The 18,701-nt window shown below is 36.2% G+C and overlaps 1 protein-coding gene across 2 annotated transcripts in view; it reads right to left on the bottom strand.

The window, feature by feature from the left end:
• The window catches only part of Stim2 (stromal interaction molecule 2), a 162,950-nt gene that overhangs the window by 58,975 nt on the left and 85,274 nt on the right, over positions 1–18,701 (bottom strand). For both annotated transcript variants that reach the window (XM_026403602.2, XM_026403594.2), the window contains exon 3: positions 7,407–7,521. In XM_026403602.2, coding sequence (XP_026259387.1) covers positions 7,407–7,521 — 115 coding nt within the window. The remainder of the gene's footprint in view (positions 1–7,406; positions 7,522–18,701) is intronic.

The following is an 18,701-nucleotide window of genomic DNA, read 5'->3' on the forward strand; positions in this document are numbered from 1 at the left end:
TAATCTATACATTGTCAGTTCATTTTAGTGACTAAAATTATTGAAAATATGAAGAGAAAAGAGTACATTTAAACCTTCCCAACCATACACAGGAAGACCAATTAGGCAGCTACTGCAATTATCCAGGCCACAGATGATGGTAACTGAACCAGGCCATAGGAGAAGAGTCAAACTGTCAAATCCGTATTCCTTTTCAAAGCAGAGTTAAGCAGATTCCATTCAATGCATCATATTCCCAAATCCTAAAGGGCACTAGCAGGATACCTTGGTTGACTCTGATACTAAAAAAAAAAAAAAATCTAAGCTTACTGGACATTTCAGTTTCCTATTTCTAGTAGTAGAAATAGTAGGAAAGTTTGCAATGAGATAAGTAGGACTCTAAAGAATGTAATAATGAAGGAAATGGAGAGGTGAAGTTGGGCCCTTCCCTTATCTCCAATCTTTAGGTAAGGATGAAAGCAGCGTGGTTGAAAAGTGAAAGACTACTCATAAAATGAAAAGTAAAAGACTACTCATAAAACATTTGAAGAATTGCACCTATGCAGCGAGCATGCAACCTAGCTCATATATTTCCTCTGCTTATAGAAGCAGTGCAGCCCTCACTTGTAATCCAGTCTGCCACTGCAGAGGACTGCATGAAAAATAAAATGTCCAAAACTTCTCTGTTGAGTTCTTAAAGTTCTTTCTGTGGGATCAGTAGATAGTATGCTGGGGTATTTGCAGCCCTGGGATTGAACAACTGGTGTAGCTGGCAGGATCCCAAAGAGGAACATGTTGAGTTTACTGTGGAGTTGGGAAAGAACATGGGGAAATCCCAAGCTGGCCATAAGCCTTGATATGGTTCGATGGGGGATTCCCTATTAGAGGGATGGGGACTACCACATGAGTACGAGAACACCCTGAAAACCCCAGAGGGATTGCTGAGAGTATTGGAAACAGCATCCAAAGTAGCCATGCAAAGTAAAAGGAAACGGAGAATTCATGGCAGCACTGGCATGGCCACTGCTTTGTGCATTAAAGTTAGCCAGATAAAGAGAGTTAGTAACTCAGGCTAAATTCCTAGAGTACAGGAAGAGTGGACACTAGAAAGAGGAGCCTGTTTAGAGCAGGTTGAAGCAGGGATGTGCTGTTTGACTTAAAATTAACAGATGTGTGTCTGCAGGTTATGACATGCTGCTTTGCTAAACTGAAGGATTACCACAAGTGCATAGTCCATATTAGGGAGCCAGTGAAAACTAGGACTTTCAGACGGGATCCACTCACAGAGTCTATTATTTCTAGTGACTCAGAAGTTGAGGTGGAGGGTGATGATATAATGGAAACTAGATCAGCAATGATACAAAAGTTAAAGACCCAGCAGGAGTGGCCTGAGTGGGCAGATCCAGACCTGTTCCCCACTCCAGAGAGAGATATACATACTGCCAAAAGACCCTATCCTCTCACAGAGATGGTGAAACTGGAGTCCAAGTTCAAGCAGAAAATGAAAGAACATATACTGGCATGGTTGCTCCACTTGCAGGATGATGGAACAGAGAGGATGATATAGAACTATAGTTCTAAAGTGGCTTCAGAAACTGCTCACCCTGCTTTACGTCAGCGGCTTTACACCAGTACTGCTGATGATACTGCAGGGTCATTACTAGCTTGGAAGCTTTTCACCACTCACAATATATGGCCAAATTTGGGAGATGTTCCAGGTGCCTAGAGGCACCTGGACACCTATGGTATAGAAGAACTATAGAGCTATTTGTGGGAAATGGAAATAAAACAAACTATTTATATGTAGCCTTTCCCAGAAACAGACTATTTTTACTGTCAGGATTAGGAATGCAGTCTTACTTGTGGCCCCTTCATCTATTTATGGTGCCAGGTAATCAATATTATCCCTATTAACAGGGCAGTCACTCCAGCAAGCAGTACAATGTGACAGCAGATCTAGCAGAGACAGAAAGATTATAGGAGAAAATGGGAGTCTGAAAAAAAGCCCAAAGTGGAAGGACCTCTTTGAGTCTATCATAGACTGAAGTGGGGAGACTTGATTGCAGAAGGAATGAATGAAAGGAAAATAGATAAACAACCTAATGCCTCACTACCATTGGTAGGTATAAAAAGCAATTGCTAAAGCCCAAGAGGTTTCATCCATTACCTGTCAATAAGGAAAAGGTAGACTGGACTTCTTCAAAAAGAGACAAAGACAAGCCCTCCTATTAGAAGATGTAATGGAAGCAGAGTCCACAGCTCCCCTTGAGAAATCTTTGAGCCTACAGTTGTGCGACAATTAGGGGGTAGGTCAAGTTTCAGAGGTCCCCATCTCTGGATCAGAGACCATTCACAAAACTGGCAACACATTGGTTTTCAAGAAATATTCAGAGCAAGGAGCTGAATGTACACTGATATATGGCAAACCTAATAAACTCTCAGGCAAGTTAACTGCTGTTGTTGGATATGGGGTTTAGGGGACAGTTAGGGTCCAAGACATAATGTTAACATTACAGCATGGATGGATACCTTCCATCCACCACTACCAACTGCAGCTCCTTAATATATAATAGGTGCTGATGTCTTGTGGGGGAGTTCTGTTTGTGTTATTAGGAGATTAAGCATGTGTCAGCTGTAAAGCCAATATTAAAAGACATGCTGAACACCCCTCTGCTATTTTTTTTTTTTTGACACCAGAAATTGAACCCAGGGAGGCTTAACCACTGAACCACATGCATAGCCCTTTTTATTTTTTATTTTGAGATAGGGTCTCACTGAGTTGCTTAGGGCCTTGTTATGTTGCTGAGGCTGGCTTTGAATGTGTGATCCTCCTGGTTCAGCCTCCTGAGCCACTGGGATTACAGGTGTATGCCACCACACTCAGCTACCGCCCTGCCTTTTTGCCTATATCCCTGAATGATTGCCACCAAACAATATCAGCTCCTCAGTAGCCATCAAGAATTAATGGAGACCATATATAAACTAGCTAAAGTAAATAAAATTTGCTTAATCCACAGTACTTTTAACTCTCTGTGTGAACAATAAGAAAGACAAGCAGAACTTGACAGTGGACTACAGGGCATTAAATAAGGTGATCCCTCCATTTTATGCAGCCATTCCCAATATAGCCATCATTCTAAATGAGCTTAGCACTCAACTGGCAACTAGAACTATGTGCTAAACCTTTGCTAATACCTTCTTTAGCATAGATACAGCTGCTAAGAGTCAAGACCCATTTGCCTTCACATGGAAAGGCCAACCATGGACATTTCTGTAATCTTGCCCATGTCCAATAGCATTAAGGTTACAGATAAAGAACACTTAAACCAGTCTAGGACAAAAGTATCTACCTACTGTTATGAGCTCTTCAAAACATCACTTTGGAGACAAGAAGCATGAGTTGACCCCATGGGGGATGTATAAGTAGCCCCCAGCTATTTGCCTTACTGATCACTTGAGGGGAGAAAGGATGTCAAAATTTACAAGTAAAGCCTACTGTGTTGGGAACCTGGCCCTCACAATTACATGTAATGCTACTCTTGGGTGTCAGCACCCAAGGAACACTTTCTATCAGCTTATGGCAGTTTTGTACTCTAGAGGTATCTTATTCTCTCTCTATCCCTGCAGTGCAAAGGTTGGTATGGTACAGCTGTCCAGGCAAGCCTACAGTGTAGGCAACATTCTAACATTGTATACTGTTTCACAGAGCTGATTTATCATTACTGGTGCCTATTATACCCCTGTCATATTCTCCATAGGTCATCAACAAGTAACCTATTCCTGGACTGGGCAATAGAAGTTACCTATCATGCTACCCAGACCAAATGTTGGATCTGCTCAGAATTCCCTGTGATAACAGCACACAGACTTCCCTGGGTAACCCAACTTGTAAATGCAATGGAATGAACTTGAATAACACAAAACCAGACTAAAGACACTCACCCACCAAATGGCTACTAAATAAAACTTTTGCTTTAATTAGAGAAACATTACATATCTCTTCAGTACCTGAGTAAATGGAATGGGCCTTCATGGAAGGTAGCAATTCAAATTACAGTTAAAAAGACAGTTTTCCTTTATGTCACCAATACGATCATGGTGTGTACTGTAGATATGTGGGCCCTATGGATGGCCTTACCTACCTTACCACTGGAAAGGACAATGTACCTGCCTTGTATCCTAGTCTAAGTTCTCATTCTTCTACCATATACACGTAGGAACTGGGAGAGCATAAAGATATGTCACACAATGCAGCACCATGCCTACTGGTGAGTCTACTCGTAAGCTGTTCTTTCCCTACCAGATGCAGTGATTGATGTGGAATCTCAGGTACTAGCTCTAACCTCCCACACTGCTCATCAGCTCTTCATCAGATGAAACATAGCAGAGCCTTGTTAAATGAGGAAAAACTACTCACAAAAGAAAGATGGTTTTTAAAACAAAATGGCACTATATATGATTATGGCTGCACAATGTGTAGTACATATAGTCTTCGGAACAGAATGTTAAGTATATATAACTGGTAGCCTTTGAGTCACCTTTTGTAAAAGCACCCAGTTCCTGCTGATGGACAGACTTACAGTCTTTGGGAAAGGAGTACCTGTGTTTCTCCTTTGCTAGCAAAGCAATATTTTTTTTTCCTTTTTCTCAAAAAAAAAAAAAAAGTACATACAACTAATAATGAATACAATATTACTATAGCTTTAAACCAAGTGCCTCAACAAATTAATGCTATTGATGCTGTTTCAATTGATATACTCCTAAGTGGTTATCCTCCTTTCCCTCAGCATAGAACTACTATACCTTATATGTTATCTTCATAACCTTAGCATGGCTGCTGATGGGTTCATGCTGTTTGTACTGTAGAATATGAATGCAATGTGCCTTCAAATCCCTACCACAAGGGCTTCACAGAAGACAAGCGGCAGTATGTGACTGTGAGGACCCTTAAGGGGCTTTTAAGACACTAAAGGAATGGAATTTTAGAGAAACATTAATCAGAGTCTAGGAAAGCTCGTGCTGAGATAAGAATGACTCTAAAGAATATGATAATTAAGGAAATAGGGGAAGGGAACAGGTGTTGGGTTAAATACTAATCAGTGTCTAGGAAAGACTGATGTGAAATAAGGAGGACTCTAAAGAATGAAGAAGAAAATGGAAAGGGAGAGTTGCCCACTTCCTTTATCTCCAATCTTTAGGAGAGAATCAAAGCAGAGTGACTACGGTTATAAAGTAAAAGACTATCCTCATAAGACATCTAAAGAACTCCACCTGCACAGTGAGCATGCAACCTACCCCTTATATTCCTTCTGCTTATAAGATGGTAGGACCCTCCACTATAATTCTGGCTGCCACCATAGAGGAATGCATGAGTAATAAAATTTATCAAATCTCTCTACTGAGTCCTACAAGTTCTTTCTTTGGGATCAGTAAACACTACAGCCCTACAATTGAATATGACTCTACTTGGAATTGGGCTACAGGCCATTCAGACTACATTCTGATAAAGAACTTAGATCTGTTTTGCTCATGTCCTGAGACTTCATATGAGACTAAATTTGGACTAATTAATCTGGAAGAAAAAATATCCAGGCAGCACAGAATTGAGTCAGTGGCATGGGTTTTGCTGGTAGCTTTTAGCTAGGTTTACTGTGAGAATCATGATCAAAAAGCAGAGCTAAAGGATTTTAAAAACTTATAGTTTGACCAGAAGAGTGCATGTAAAACTGTGGTCAAGAAGAGTGTGATTTTTAAAGAGATTATAGCCACTAAGAGGTGCTAAGTGCTTCATGCAGAGACAATAGGAGAGCTGGTTTGAGGGCATCTCAGGAATTTATAAGACCACACCTATTATAGGCTCAAAATATAGAAGGGAAAATTCCTGTAAAAAAGATGCTGGGAGGCACCATGCCTGCATAGGGGAACCTAGGAAGTTGTTTCACTATGCTCAGCCACCTACGTACTCAGAGGCCACTGCAGCATTTGTCCAAGGAGGCCTGGCTATTTAGTCTTCAAGCTGTCAGCAGACCTTGGCATCGTCCCCATGGTGCTCATTCTGCAGGAATGTAGGCATATGGAACTAAGGGATCATGGAGGTTTCCACCAAAATTTCAAAGAAAGGCTTAGGAAGCCAGACAAAGTATAGCAAGGTCAGAATCTCAATGTGAGAGGATGATATGTAAAGCTGTGAAGGTAAAGCCAAAGCTGGAATGGAGATCCTAGAATAAGAGGTACCAGTAAAGTGGGTACCAGTAAAGTGTTTACTGAAGAAAAGCTGCTGGATTAAGAGAGAATCAGGCTAAGGGAGAGGCCAAGAGCACAACAGGCAAGATTAAAGGTGCTCTGTTTGGGGAGCACATTTATTTGCCTTTTGTCCTAGAAAACTCTAGATGGAATAAAAGGACCCGTTTGCCTAGTTGGGTTTTAGTTTTGTTTTGATCCATCCCTTCTCTCTCTGTCCCTATTCCTCCCTTTTAAAATGGAAATATGTACTCTGTAACACTGTATATTGGATATATGTAACTTGGACTTTTGGGCAATGCTAAAACTCTTAAGATTATGGGACTCCTGGAGATAAATAAATGCATTTCACATTGTAAGATGGACATGAGCTCTTAAAGACCAGGGAAAGTGTGTGATGGTTTGGATATGAGGTGTCACACAAAAGCTCCTCTGTAAATGCAGGAATGGTAAAAGATCATATTACGAGAGCTATAACCTAATCAGTCCATAATAGTTTGAATGGGCTGACTGGATGGTAGCAGTAGGCAGGTGGGGAAAGAGCACAATAGGCAAGATTAAAAGTGCAGGACAGTCCAAGCCCTTTGGAGAGCCCAAGGAGGTGGGTCCCTGGGAAATACACCGAAAGGGTTCATCTTACTGCAGCCCCTTTCCCTTAACCTGCTTCCCTGCTGCCACAAGGTGAACAGGGCTCTAGCACACCCTTCTACCATGATGTTCTGCCTCATCTTGAGTGCAGATCAATGGAGTTGGCCTATCATGGAGTAAACCTCTGAGACCATGAACCAAAATAAACTTTTCCTGCTCTAAGTTGTTCCTCCTGGGCATTTTAGTCAGTGATAAAAAAAGCTAACAGTTATACTATGTTTATTTGATACAACTTTTAAATAATGCAATTTAGTAGCTGAAACAATGTTTCAGAACTTTAAGCTCCTGGGCATATATTATCTATCTTATTCATTTTGGTATAAAGTAACAAATTATCTGAAAACAGCCTGATGCTTAATAAATCTAAGATAAAAGTCACTTTTCAGAATAAAAACTGGAATGATTACTAAAATGTAAGTGTTTTCACATAAATATTACTTTAAATTTTTGTAAAACCATATGCAATTAGTGAATTATCAACAGCTAAGCAGGGCAGAAGTGCAGAAGATAAGAGATCACAATCACTACAACAATCTTACCTTCTGATGTTTTCCATCGTTTCCATAAATCCTCAACAGTTATATGCTTATCTTCTCTGTGCAGATGACTGTGTTTATTAGTAGCATCTTTATATTTCATATCTTCTCTGATAAACTAGAGAAAAGAAAACACTGTTAAATAGACTAAAATTAACTAATTTAGTTTTGATTTAAAAAATCTTATATGGCTATTTCTCAGATAATAACTGGTATATTTTTGATACCTATTTGTTACATATATTTTGTGAAGTGCCTCTTACTAATTATCCAATAAAAATATCAGTGTTAAGTACGTATTGAACATTCATTATTTACCAAGTAGAAATTACATAACAAGTATGTATGTCTATACACCTAAAACACACATACATATACATAGGGTCATTAAGCTTTATGACAATCTTATAAGAAAAATATTATTTTTCTTTAAGACACAGATGAGAAACCAAGGCTGAAAGGGAGTAAATAATATGCCCAAATTAAATAATTTGAGAGATTAAATAATACAGTTGAAATAATGAACAGCAAAGTTCAGATTCCAAACCAAGTAGTAGTTATACTCAAGAGCATAATACATTTTTACAAGAGAATGTTTTAAAACATAATACCAATCTTTCAATTACTGCATCATATTTCTGTTTTCCTTTTAAAATATTGCTTATAACTTAAGGGCATTTGGTTACAATGTGCAGAACTAATGTATTTTACAAAACTGAAGTATACCCTATATTAGTCTTACTTTAAAATATATACAGAGCCAGACAGTGACCCACTTCTGTAATCCCAGCACCTCAGGAGGCTTAGGCAGGAGGATTACAAGTTCAAAGACAGCTACAGCAATTCAGTGAGTTCCTAAGGGACTCAGTGAGACCCTGTATCTACATAAAATACAAAATAGAGCTGGGGATGTGGCTCAGTAGTTAAGTGACCCTGAGTTCAATCCCTGGTACCCCACCACCACCAAAAAATAAAAATAAAAAGTATGTGGGTGTGTGTATACACAGAGAAAGTAATAAAATTATCCTTACAAGAACTAACCAGTTCTACGTTACTTCTTTAATTGTTTCCCACTGTCTAACAAATCAAAAGCAAATTCTTTTTTTATGGCTTACATATCATTTATAAATCTTTTCCCTGACAATCTTTAAGGCTTATATCCTGATACTCCTCCCTAAAAAGCTTTTAATTATATAAAACTGATATTTTTTTCCATGTTCTTTCAACCTCAATATTTCTGATATTCTTGTTTCATTATTGTTTTATTAGCACTTAAATTGATTTTTTCTGATTCCAAAAACATAAGGATTATTTCAGAAATCTAAAATGCAGAAAGTGAAAATCCCCCACAGCCCCATTTCAGAGGCATATATTTCTGACTTTACACTGACAATTAACATCCTCTTCAGACAAAAGATGAGATTTTGCTTTTTACTAGAGTTGCTCTATACTAAACTATTTAGCAGTGATATAATATCAACCAAATATTTCACTTTTCTGATCTTCAGTGTGCTTGAATACCAAATACAGAAACAAGATTTTAAGATCAACAAACTATTTAACATGTGATCAAGAGACTAGTGTCAATCGTACTGATTCTGGTCTACACTAGATACTGAAACTGGCTGTGGCCACACTTACCTTTATAGTAATCAGGCAATGTTTTCAAAGCACCTGAATCGTGCATTTTATAATACCTCTCCATAAGAGATTGGAAATTCAACATCTAGTCCTTCATCACTATTGGTTTCCATAGCACTAATCCAAAACATTACTTTAGCATTTATATATCTGTTACTCTAAATATTGCCCTACTCCTTTCTTCTAACTGCTTCTTTTTAAAATTATACCTAAAGGTGTCTAATTGCTCCAACTCCTCCTTTCATCCCTCCCATTCTTCCTGACTGATCTAGTAGAGATAACTGGCTTTGATCTAGGAAAACCTAGAGTAAAAATCATGATGAGGGACAAAGCAGAGAGGAAGTATGTCCTGGAAATGATCCAGTCACTTAGAACAAATGGCAAGTGTTTCATTTATATGATACATATTAAAAACAAGTAGGAAATCCTCTTCATCATATGAACACTTAGGAGCCCAGAGTATAATTCTGGTGCTTCAGAATTATTACAGTTCAGAAATAAGATAACTTCCACATACAACAGATATTGTATTCTAGCTACTTAATATTTTAAAAGGACCAGAATGAGTTTATAAAGATCAATAAACCCTTAGACAAACTAAAGAAAGTGAGAAAACACTAAAATTAACAAAATTCCGAAGAAAAAGGAAATGTCAAAACAAACACTACTGAAATTCAGAGGATCATCAGAAATTGTTTTGAAAATTTATATTTCATTAAGCTAGGAAATCTTGAAGATATTGACAAATTCCTAGAGACATATGACCAAACCAAAATGAATCATGAGGATGTGGAAAACTTAAACAGATCAAGTAATGAAATTGTTGGAAAGAAAAGTTCAGGACCAGAAAGATTCTCAGAAAAGTAGTACCCAACCATTGAAGAACTAATACCAAGCCTCCTCAAATTATTCCATAAAATAGAAAAGGAGAGAATACTGTCAAATTCATTCTACAAAGTCAGTAGCACACTAGTACCAAAATCAAAGACAAATCAAGGAAAGAAAATTTTAAGCCAATATACTCGATAAATACACATGAAAAATTCTTAATAAAATATTAGCAAACCATATAAAAAACATATTTAAAAGACAAGGCACCATGAACAAGGAGTTTGATCCCAAGGATGCAAGATTGATTCAATATATGAAAGTCAATAAATGTAATTCAGCACAAAAATAGCATCAAGGTCAAGAATCATATAATTAATTACCTCAATAGATGCAGGAAAAGCATTTGACCCCTTCTTGTTTACAACACTAGAAAAACTTGGGACAGAAGGAACTTACCTCAACATTGTAAAGCTATATATGACAAACCCAAGGCCAACAATATTCTGAATGAAGAAAAATTGAAAAGCACTTCCTCTAAAAACAGGGACAAGGCAAGGATGTTCACTTTCACCACTCTTATCCACATAGTCCTTAAAACTCAAACCAGAGCAATAAGGCAATGGAAGGAATTAAAGGGATACAAATAGGAAAAGAAGCACTTAAACTATCTCTGTTTGCTGACAACACTCCATATATTTAGAAGACACAAAAAACTCCACCAGAAGACTTCTAGAACTCATAAATAAATTCAGCAAAATAGCAGAATACAAGACCAACACTCATAAATTAATCATGTTCCTGTACTCCAATAATGAATCTGCTGAAAAAAAAAATTAGGAAAACTATCCCAGTCACAATAGCCTTTAAAAATTTAAATAAAATACTTGGGAATAAATCTAACAAGGTCTCAAGGTGAAGGAACTCAAGGTCTTAAAAGATGGTAAGATCTCTCATGTTCTTGAATAGGCAGAATTAATATTGTTAAAATGGCCATACTACCAAAAACGCTATTCAGATTCAATGTAATTCCCATGAAAATTCCAGCAATATTCTTCATAGAACTGGTAAAAGTAGTTCTCAAATTCATTTGGCAAAATAAGAAACCCAGGAACTGGAATTGTGGCTCAGAGGTAGAGTGCTCACCTAGTACATGCAAGGTGCTGGGTTTGATACTCAGCGCCACATAAAAATAAATAAATAAAATGAAAGTGTTGGGTTCAACTAAAAAAATATTTAAAAAAAAGACTAAGAGACCCAGAAGAGCAAAGCTGGAGGCATCATAATACCAGACCTCAAATTATATATACTACAGAGTTATAGTAACAAAAACAGTGTGGTACTGGCATGAAGACTAGTGGAACAGAACAAAAGACACAGAGAAAAACTCACATAATTACAGTTATCTGACACTAGACAAACATGCCAAAAATATACTTCGGAGAAAAGATAGTCTTCTCAACAAATGGTGGTAGGGAAACTGGAAATCCCTATCTATAAGAATGAAATTTGGGGCTGGGGATGTGGCTCAAGCGGTAGCGTGCTTGCCTGGCATGCGTGCGGCCCGGGTTCGATCCTCAGCACCACATACAAACAAAGATGTTTGTGTCTGCCGAAAACTAAAAAATATATATTAAAATTTCTCTCTCTCTCCTCTATCTCTCTCTCTCTCTTAAAAAAAAAAAAAAAAAAGAATGAAATTTGACCCCTATCTCTCACCCTGCACAAAAGTCAACTCAAAGTGGATCAAAGACCAAGGAATTAGATAAGAGAGCCTACAACCTCTAGAAGAAAATGTAGGCCCAACACTCTAGCATGTCACAGAAATTGACTTCCTTAACAAGATTCCCAAAGCACAAGAAATAAAATAAAAATCATTAAGTGGGATGACATAAAATTTAAAAGCTTCTGAACAGCAAAGGAAATAATTAAGAGTGTGAAGAGAGAGCCTACAAAATGGGAAAAGGTCTTTGCCACCTGGTCCTTAAGAACTCAAAAAAATTAACACCAAAAAAACAAATAACCCAATCAATAGTTGGGCAAAAGAACTAAAGAACAAATAAAAGAACAAATAAAAATGGTCAATAAATATATGAAAAAACTGTTCAACATCTCCAGCAATTAGGTACATGCAAATTCAAACTACATTGCGATTTCCTCTCCCTTCTGTCACAATGGCAATTATCAAGAGTACAAACAATAATAAATGCTAGTGAGAATGTAGAGGGAAAAGTACACTTACTCATACATTATTGGTAGGACTGCAAATTAGTGCAACAGGCACTTGAATAGGCAGAATTAACATCATTTAAATGGCCATACTACTAAAAACGAAATACAGATTCAATGTAATTCCCATGAAAATTCTAGCAACATTCTTCACAGAACTAGTAAAAGTAGTTCTCAAATTCATTTGGTAAAATAAGAGACCCAGGGGCTGGAGGTGTGGCTCAGCGGCAGAGTGCTCACCTAGCACATGCGAAAAGCAATATGGAGATTCCTCAAAAAACTAGGAATGGAACTAGCTATCCTACTCCGAAGTATGTATCTGAAAGATTTAAAATCAGCATACTACAGTGACACAGGCACATCAATGTTGGTGGCAGCACAATCCACAAGATCCAAGCTATGGAACCAACCTAGGTACCCTTCAACACATGAATGGATAAAGAAAATACGGTATATATACACAACACAATATTACTCAGCCATAAAGAAGTATGACATAATGGCATTTGCTGGTACATGGATGTAAGTGGAGACTATCATGGTAAGTGAAATAAGCTAGTCCCAAAAAGTCAGAGGTCAAATATTTTCTCTAATATGTGGAAGCTAAACCAAAATGGGGTACCAGGAGGGGATAAAAAGAGAGAAAGCAAGAAAGAGAAAGGGAAAAAAAAGAGAGGGAATTTCAAAAAATTAAAGATTAGTAGAGTAGATGAAGGGGATTGAGCAGCAGGAGGAAATAGGAACAAGAAAAGGGGAAACATTGGAATGAATCTGAACAAACTTTTCTTTGTATACACATGGATGTAGCACAGTGAATCCCAACATTAAGTATATCCACAAGATATTCATTTTAAAAACTATAAATAAATTTCAGAAAGATAAATAAAGGAGGAGAGTAAGGAGCAGGCATTGGGGAACAGGGAGAAGTGCTGGGGACTAAATTCAAGCAAATTATACTTCATATTTTTAGGATTATTTCAAAATATATCCTAATGTTATATATAATTTAAAAAAAATTAAACCGTAATTTTAAGAGAACTCAACACCCAGGAGACGTGACTTATCATCACAGTTAAGTACTCAGACTTTGCAGTGTAACAGACATATATTCAAAATCTGACTCCACTAGTCATATGATTAGATACTTACTTACAAGTTACTTAACCTCTCTTTAGCCTTCTATTTCTATTCTGTATGGTTTTGAAGATTACATTTAAAATCCCTAGATGGTGTGCATAGAAAATATTTTATAAGCCTAAGTAAATAAATATAACATGAATAATTAATTTTACCCTGACTAAACTGGTGGGATTAATACATATTCTAGAGATGACCAGACACTTATTAGGGTAAGATTACCAGTACTCTTGGATATTCTGAAACAAACTAAATAACACTGAGATGGAGAAGGAAATCACAGCCTCTCTGCTGACAATGTAAGCAAGTTCCAAGGACACCTGTCATCAAAACAACACAATGTCCAAGGTCTGATATGTGAGTCAGTTAAAGCAGATGGATTCCTTATAAACAACTGCAGCATTCTTACTTGAAAATAATTCTCAAATAGCTTGCATAAGATCTCAGAGGAAAGACTATACAACCAAAAACGTACTACTATAGTCCCCAGTTTTACAAACAAGAAAACTAAGACTAAGGAAGGAAAGATTAGCCATTTACTCTATTTCATGGAACTACTTAAAAGGAAAATCCAATACTGAAGGTAAATTTTGAAGAATTTCAAAGAGTTTTTCACCACTGTGCTAACGTGGATGTTCTGTAAAAATGCACTAATTCCCAAACTCTTAATAGAAAGAAAACACACACACACACACACACACACACACGAACACACTAATAAAGCATGAATTACCAATGTTTTTCTCTTCATCCTAAAATTGTTAACTCAAACAGGATGGTTGGTATGTCCACACTTACAGGACCATTCAGAAAACTCCATAAGAACTTATGACCTTCACAAGTTACTTATTTTCTGTGCTTTAGTTTCCTTGTCTGCAAGATGGTAAGCCTTTGAAGGTTACCATCTTGTATTAAGTGATTTTTTATAAAGTGTAAAAAAAATTGGTACATTATTAAACTGTTTCTCAGTAAGTGTAGCCTAGTTCAGAACAAAGCTTGAAACCATTTATAGAACACATACACCTTACACTGCAAATGGTAAAACTTACAATGCCTGGCATTTGGTAAAAAATTATCATACATGCTAAGATACAGGAAGATACAACCTAAAATTAGAAGAAAAATCAATCAATCAAAGCCAATTTGAAAATGGCGCATATGAGAGAATCGGTACAAAAAGAAATACATTCAAATAGCTACGGTCTATATGCTAAAAAGCTAGGATAAATATTGAACATGATAAGGTGAGACATGTAAATCTAAAGTTTAAAAAAATCAAAATTTTAGACAAGAAAACTGCAATTTATAGGATAAAAAAATAGTTTTAGCCAATTTTTACACTGCTGTGACCAAAAGACCTACAACAATTTAGAGGAGAAAAAGTTTATTTTGTCTCATGGTCTTGTGGGTTCTACCAAAGTCAGCTAATTCTGTAGTTCTGGGTTCAAGGTGAGGCAGAACATCATGGCAGAAGGGTATGATGGAGGAAAGTAGTTCAGGACATGGCAACCAGGAAGCAGAGGCAGCTCCACTCACCAGGGACAAAATATAAACCTCAAGGACAAGCCCCCACTGATCTACTTCTCCAACCATACCCTATTCTGCCTAGAGTTGGATTAACACACTGATTAAGTCAGACCTCTCATAATCTAACCATATCACCTCTGAACATTCTTGCATTGTCTCACACATAAGCTTTGGGGGACACCTCGTATCTAAACCATAATATTTATTGAGATTAATGGCAAAACATGGAAGATGAAAATACTAGCAAACTCAAGTAAAATCTAGTGAGCTGTGGAACAACCTCAGCAGCCTAACATATATAACTGTAGGTCCTGAGTAGAGGAAAGAGGGTGACAAAAAATGTATCTGAAGAAATACAGGCCAAAGTTTTTCTAAATCTTATTAATAAAACTATAAACCCACAGATAATAAAAAAAAATCACTAAAGGATAGAGGATGTGGCTCAATGACAGCATCACCCCACCCCCACAATAAATAGATAGATAGATAGATAGGTGGGATGCACGTGTGTGTGCGTGCACACACACACACACACATACACACACACACACACACAATGAGACATAATACTCAAACCCAGGGATAATGAAAATATCTTAAAGCAAAAGGATGGGAAGGAGAGAGATTAAGAGAAGATCATATTGTTTATCAGATGCATTGCAATGCAGAAAACACTTAAGCATTGTATACATATACATATATGGGTATATGAACACATATATATAAAGTAGCTACCTCTGGTTATTGTTTTTGTTCTTACTTTGTTTGTAGTACTAGGGATTGAACCCAAGGGGGCTTTACCACTGAGTCACATCCCCATCCGTTTTTATTTTGAGATACACTCTTGCTGAGTTGCCCTGAAAATCCTCCTCAGACTTTCAAGTAGCTGGGATTATAGATGTGAGCCACCACACCCAGATACTGGTTCTTTTTTGATACTGGAGCTCTAATTACGTTGTAGAATACTAGCAGTGGTAGCATATTATTATGTGTTATTACAAGGTCCTATTAGTTATGTCTAGTTTCTATCACTGAGAAGTGTGTGTGTATACACTACTACTGCTTAGCAACTACTTATAAAAGTGAAAAACAAAATTCTTTGGATAGTCAAACACTAAAATAATTCAGCATCAGGATTCCTGTACTACTAGAAATGTTTAAATTATTTTCAAATGTCTTATGAGCAGAAGAAAAACAATACCAGATGGAAATGTGAATCTTCATAAAAGCATTAATATTACTGGCAATGTAACTATGCAGGGAAATACATGCAACTATGGTATAGGTCAATGCTATTTCAATAAAGCTGTTGGGGGAAAAGATGTGCTCTTTTAAATAATGTATAGGAAATGACATATTCATAAATCAGTGGAAGCCCAGAGTAGTATAATTTTTGGAGGGCAATTTTAGCAAGGGATTTTTTAAATTATAATATAGGTATATAGTATTTGTAGATATGAGAATATCAATAAGACATGAATTCTATATTTTAGAAGTTTTTACTTTCTGCAGAACTAACGAATTTGTTTCATGTCATAGAAATGTAAAGACTACATTCAGTCTGAACACTTAAATTATGAAGTAGCTATCACTGATTCTTTTTGATACTGGGGATATAATTAAGTAGAGTACTAGCAGTGAAAGTGTATTCAATTATGCATTATAACAAGGTCCTATTAGTTATTCATAGTATCTATCACAGAGAATAGTAGTGTGTTTTATGTTTATATGCTACTACTGCTTAGCAAGTAGTTGGCAAGTACTTAAAAGAAAGCAATGCTATATAAGATATAATCATTTAGAACTACTCTTCATTAAAATAGCTTAATTAGTCAATTAGATTGATGTAATATTTGTAAAATAAAAATGTTAAAACTTGTTGCTATAATTTGAATCTTAAATGTACCCCAAGGTCCATGTGTTAAAAGCATAGTCCCCAGCTTGGCCTTTTGAAAGGTGTAGAGACCTTTAAGAGATCAGGCCTGGTGGTGGTAGATCTTTGGCTATTAGGGGCTTACTCTCAAAGAAGACTGTGGAACCTTTCTCTCTTTCCTTCATTCTGGTCATGAGATGATCAGGCTTCCTCTGCCCCATGTTCACTTCATAATATAGTACTTCATCACAGGCCAGAAGCAATGCAGCCAACCACCAATGGACTGAAATCCACAAAACTGTAAGCCAAAATAAATCTTTCTTTTTTAAAGTTGATAAGCTCAGATATTTTGTTATGGCTACAGAAAGCTGACAAATAAATATATTAAGTACTATGTTTGTATATGATGTTATGAACATAATGAAAAAGAATATTCTAAGAGAAAAATACATAAAGGTAACATTGATTAGTGAATGGGAAATGTAGGAGGTCATCAGAAGATTAGATAAGCAGCCAAGAGAGACAGTACTTACAGATTAAACTGTGAGCCCCTGCATACAATAAAGACCCTGAAGCGAGATGGAGGTATCTCAGAGTAGGGCACATGGAAACAGACTTAAAACTATCTCAGAACAATTCCTTGCGCATAATGATTAAAGGTTACCAACAGTTTTTTTGAAAACAGAAACTGGACACTAATTTCATAACTACTACACAGCCTTTATTTCATATATATTTTTTAATAAACTACACAGTTCTCATTGAAAAGAAACTCTAAATTATATTAAATTATATTAATTAGTACTTATCACCTTAATTTAGGTCCTATCTCTTTAATTAATTTATTTAGTTACCAATAGAAGAACATTAGTACATAACTGCCTTAAAATACATATGGAACTGTGAGATAAAATAAAACTCCATCATTTAGACCATAAAATCCAACATGTCAAAGTAAATTCTGTAATTACTATGCTTCGAAATATCTTAAATAAAAATAGACAATGATAACTCTGAGAAAGTTTAGTGACACCTGGTTTTCAGAGAATTCCTTTAACTATAAATCTGGATACCAAAATTCAGATTATGGATAATGTATCAAAAAATTAATTTGTCAGGATTCACTGTGTAATAGAATAAAGGATAGTAAGAATATCCAAACAAAAACAAACCCAATTTCATCCTAAATAAGTACAAAGTGTTACAGGGAGATTACAGTATAAGTAAAAAAAAAACATTCTACCAAGCAACAAAATGAACATATTGTAGTATAGTGCTGATTCACTAAGCCATGGCTTATCTATCCTCACCACTCTATATTAATTATTGTACAGATTTCCTCACCTTCACTCCTCAAAAAGCTAACAATTTAAAAAACAATAAATAAATAAAGGAAAGACCAGCACAGTAAAGAAACAGAGAGAGGAAGTAGCGGAGGGAAAAGAGGAAGTACTAGGGACTGAAACTGAGAAAATTATATTTCATGTATGCATAATTATAGCAAAACAAACCCTACTATTATGAGTAACTTAAATGTCCTAATAAAAATATTTTTTAAAAAAGGTAACAAGCATTTTCTGTTTATCAAAGACTCCACTTCTTAGAAGCCACTACCCTTCTCACCCATTAAGCTTGAAACTAGTCATGTGCACCATACAGATAGTAATTACTATTTCCTATTTTTAAAAAGATTATATAGAGTATGTATAGTAATACTTAATGTATCCAACATCAGAAAAAGAAAGTACATCTAAACTACTGAAGATTGCCTCATTCAGAGCAAAAACATTCTAATTTTAAGCAACTGTAATGAAAACTTTCTGAAATGAAAGAATTTTTAAATGAAGTATTAACAAAAGAAGTACTTTTAAATGTGTTAACAATCTTAACAATAATCATGGTCATTATTATGAATATTATTGCAATCTATAACTATAACACTCATAGTCTACTGTGGTGAGCCGTTTCTGTGAACTGTGGCCGCCATTACAAGATGGCGCTGGTTTCCCCTGTAGTCTGTGACAAACAACTCCTTATCAGAATGAGTTGGCACGCTGTGACTT

Source organism: Urocitellus parryii, chromosome 10 (assembly GCF_045843805.1).
Source record: "Urocitellus parryii isolate mUroPar1 chromosome 10, mUroPar1.hap1, whole genome shotgun sequence".
Taxonomy (NCBI): domain Eukaryota; kingdom Metazoa; phylum Chordata; class Mammalia; order Rodentia; family Sciuridae; genus Urocitellus; species Urocitellus parryii.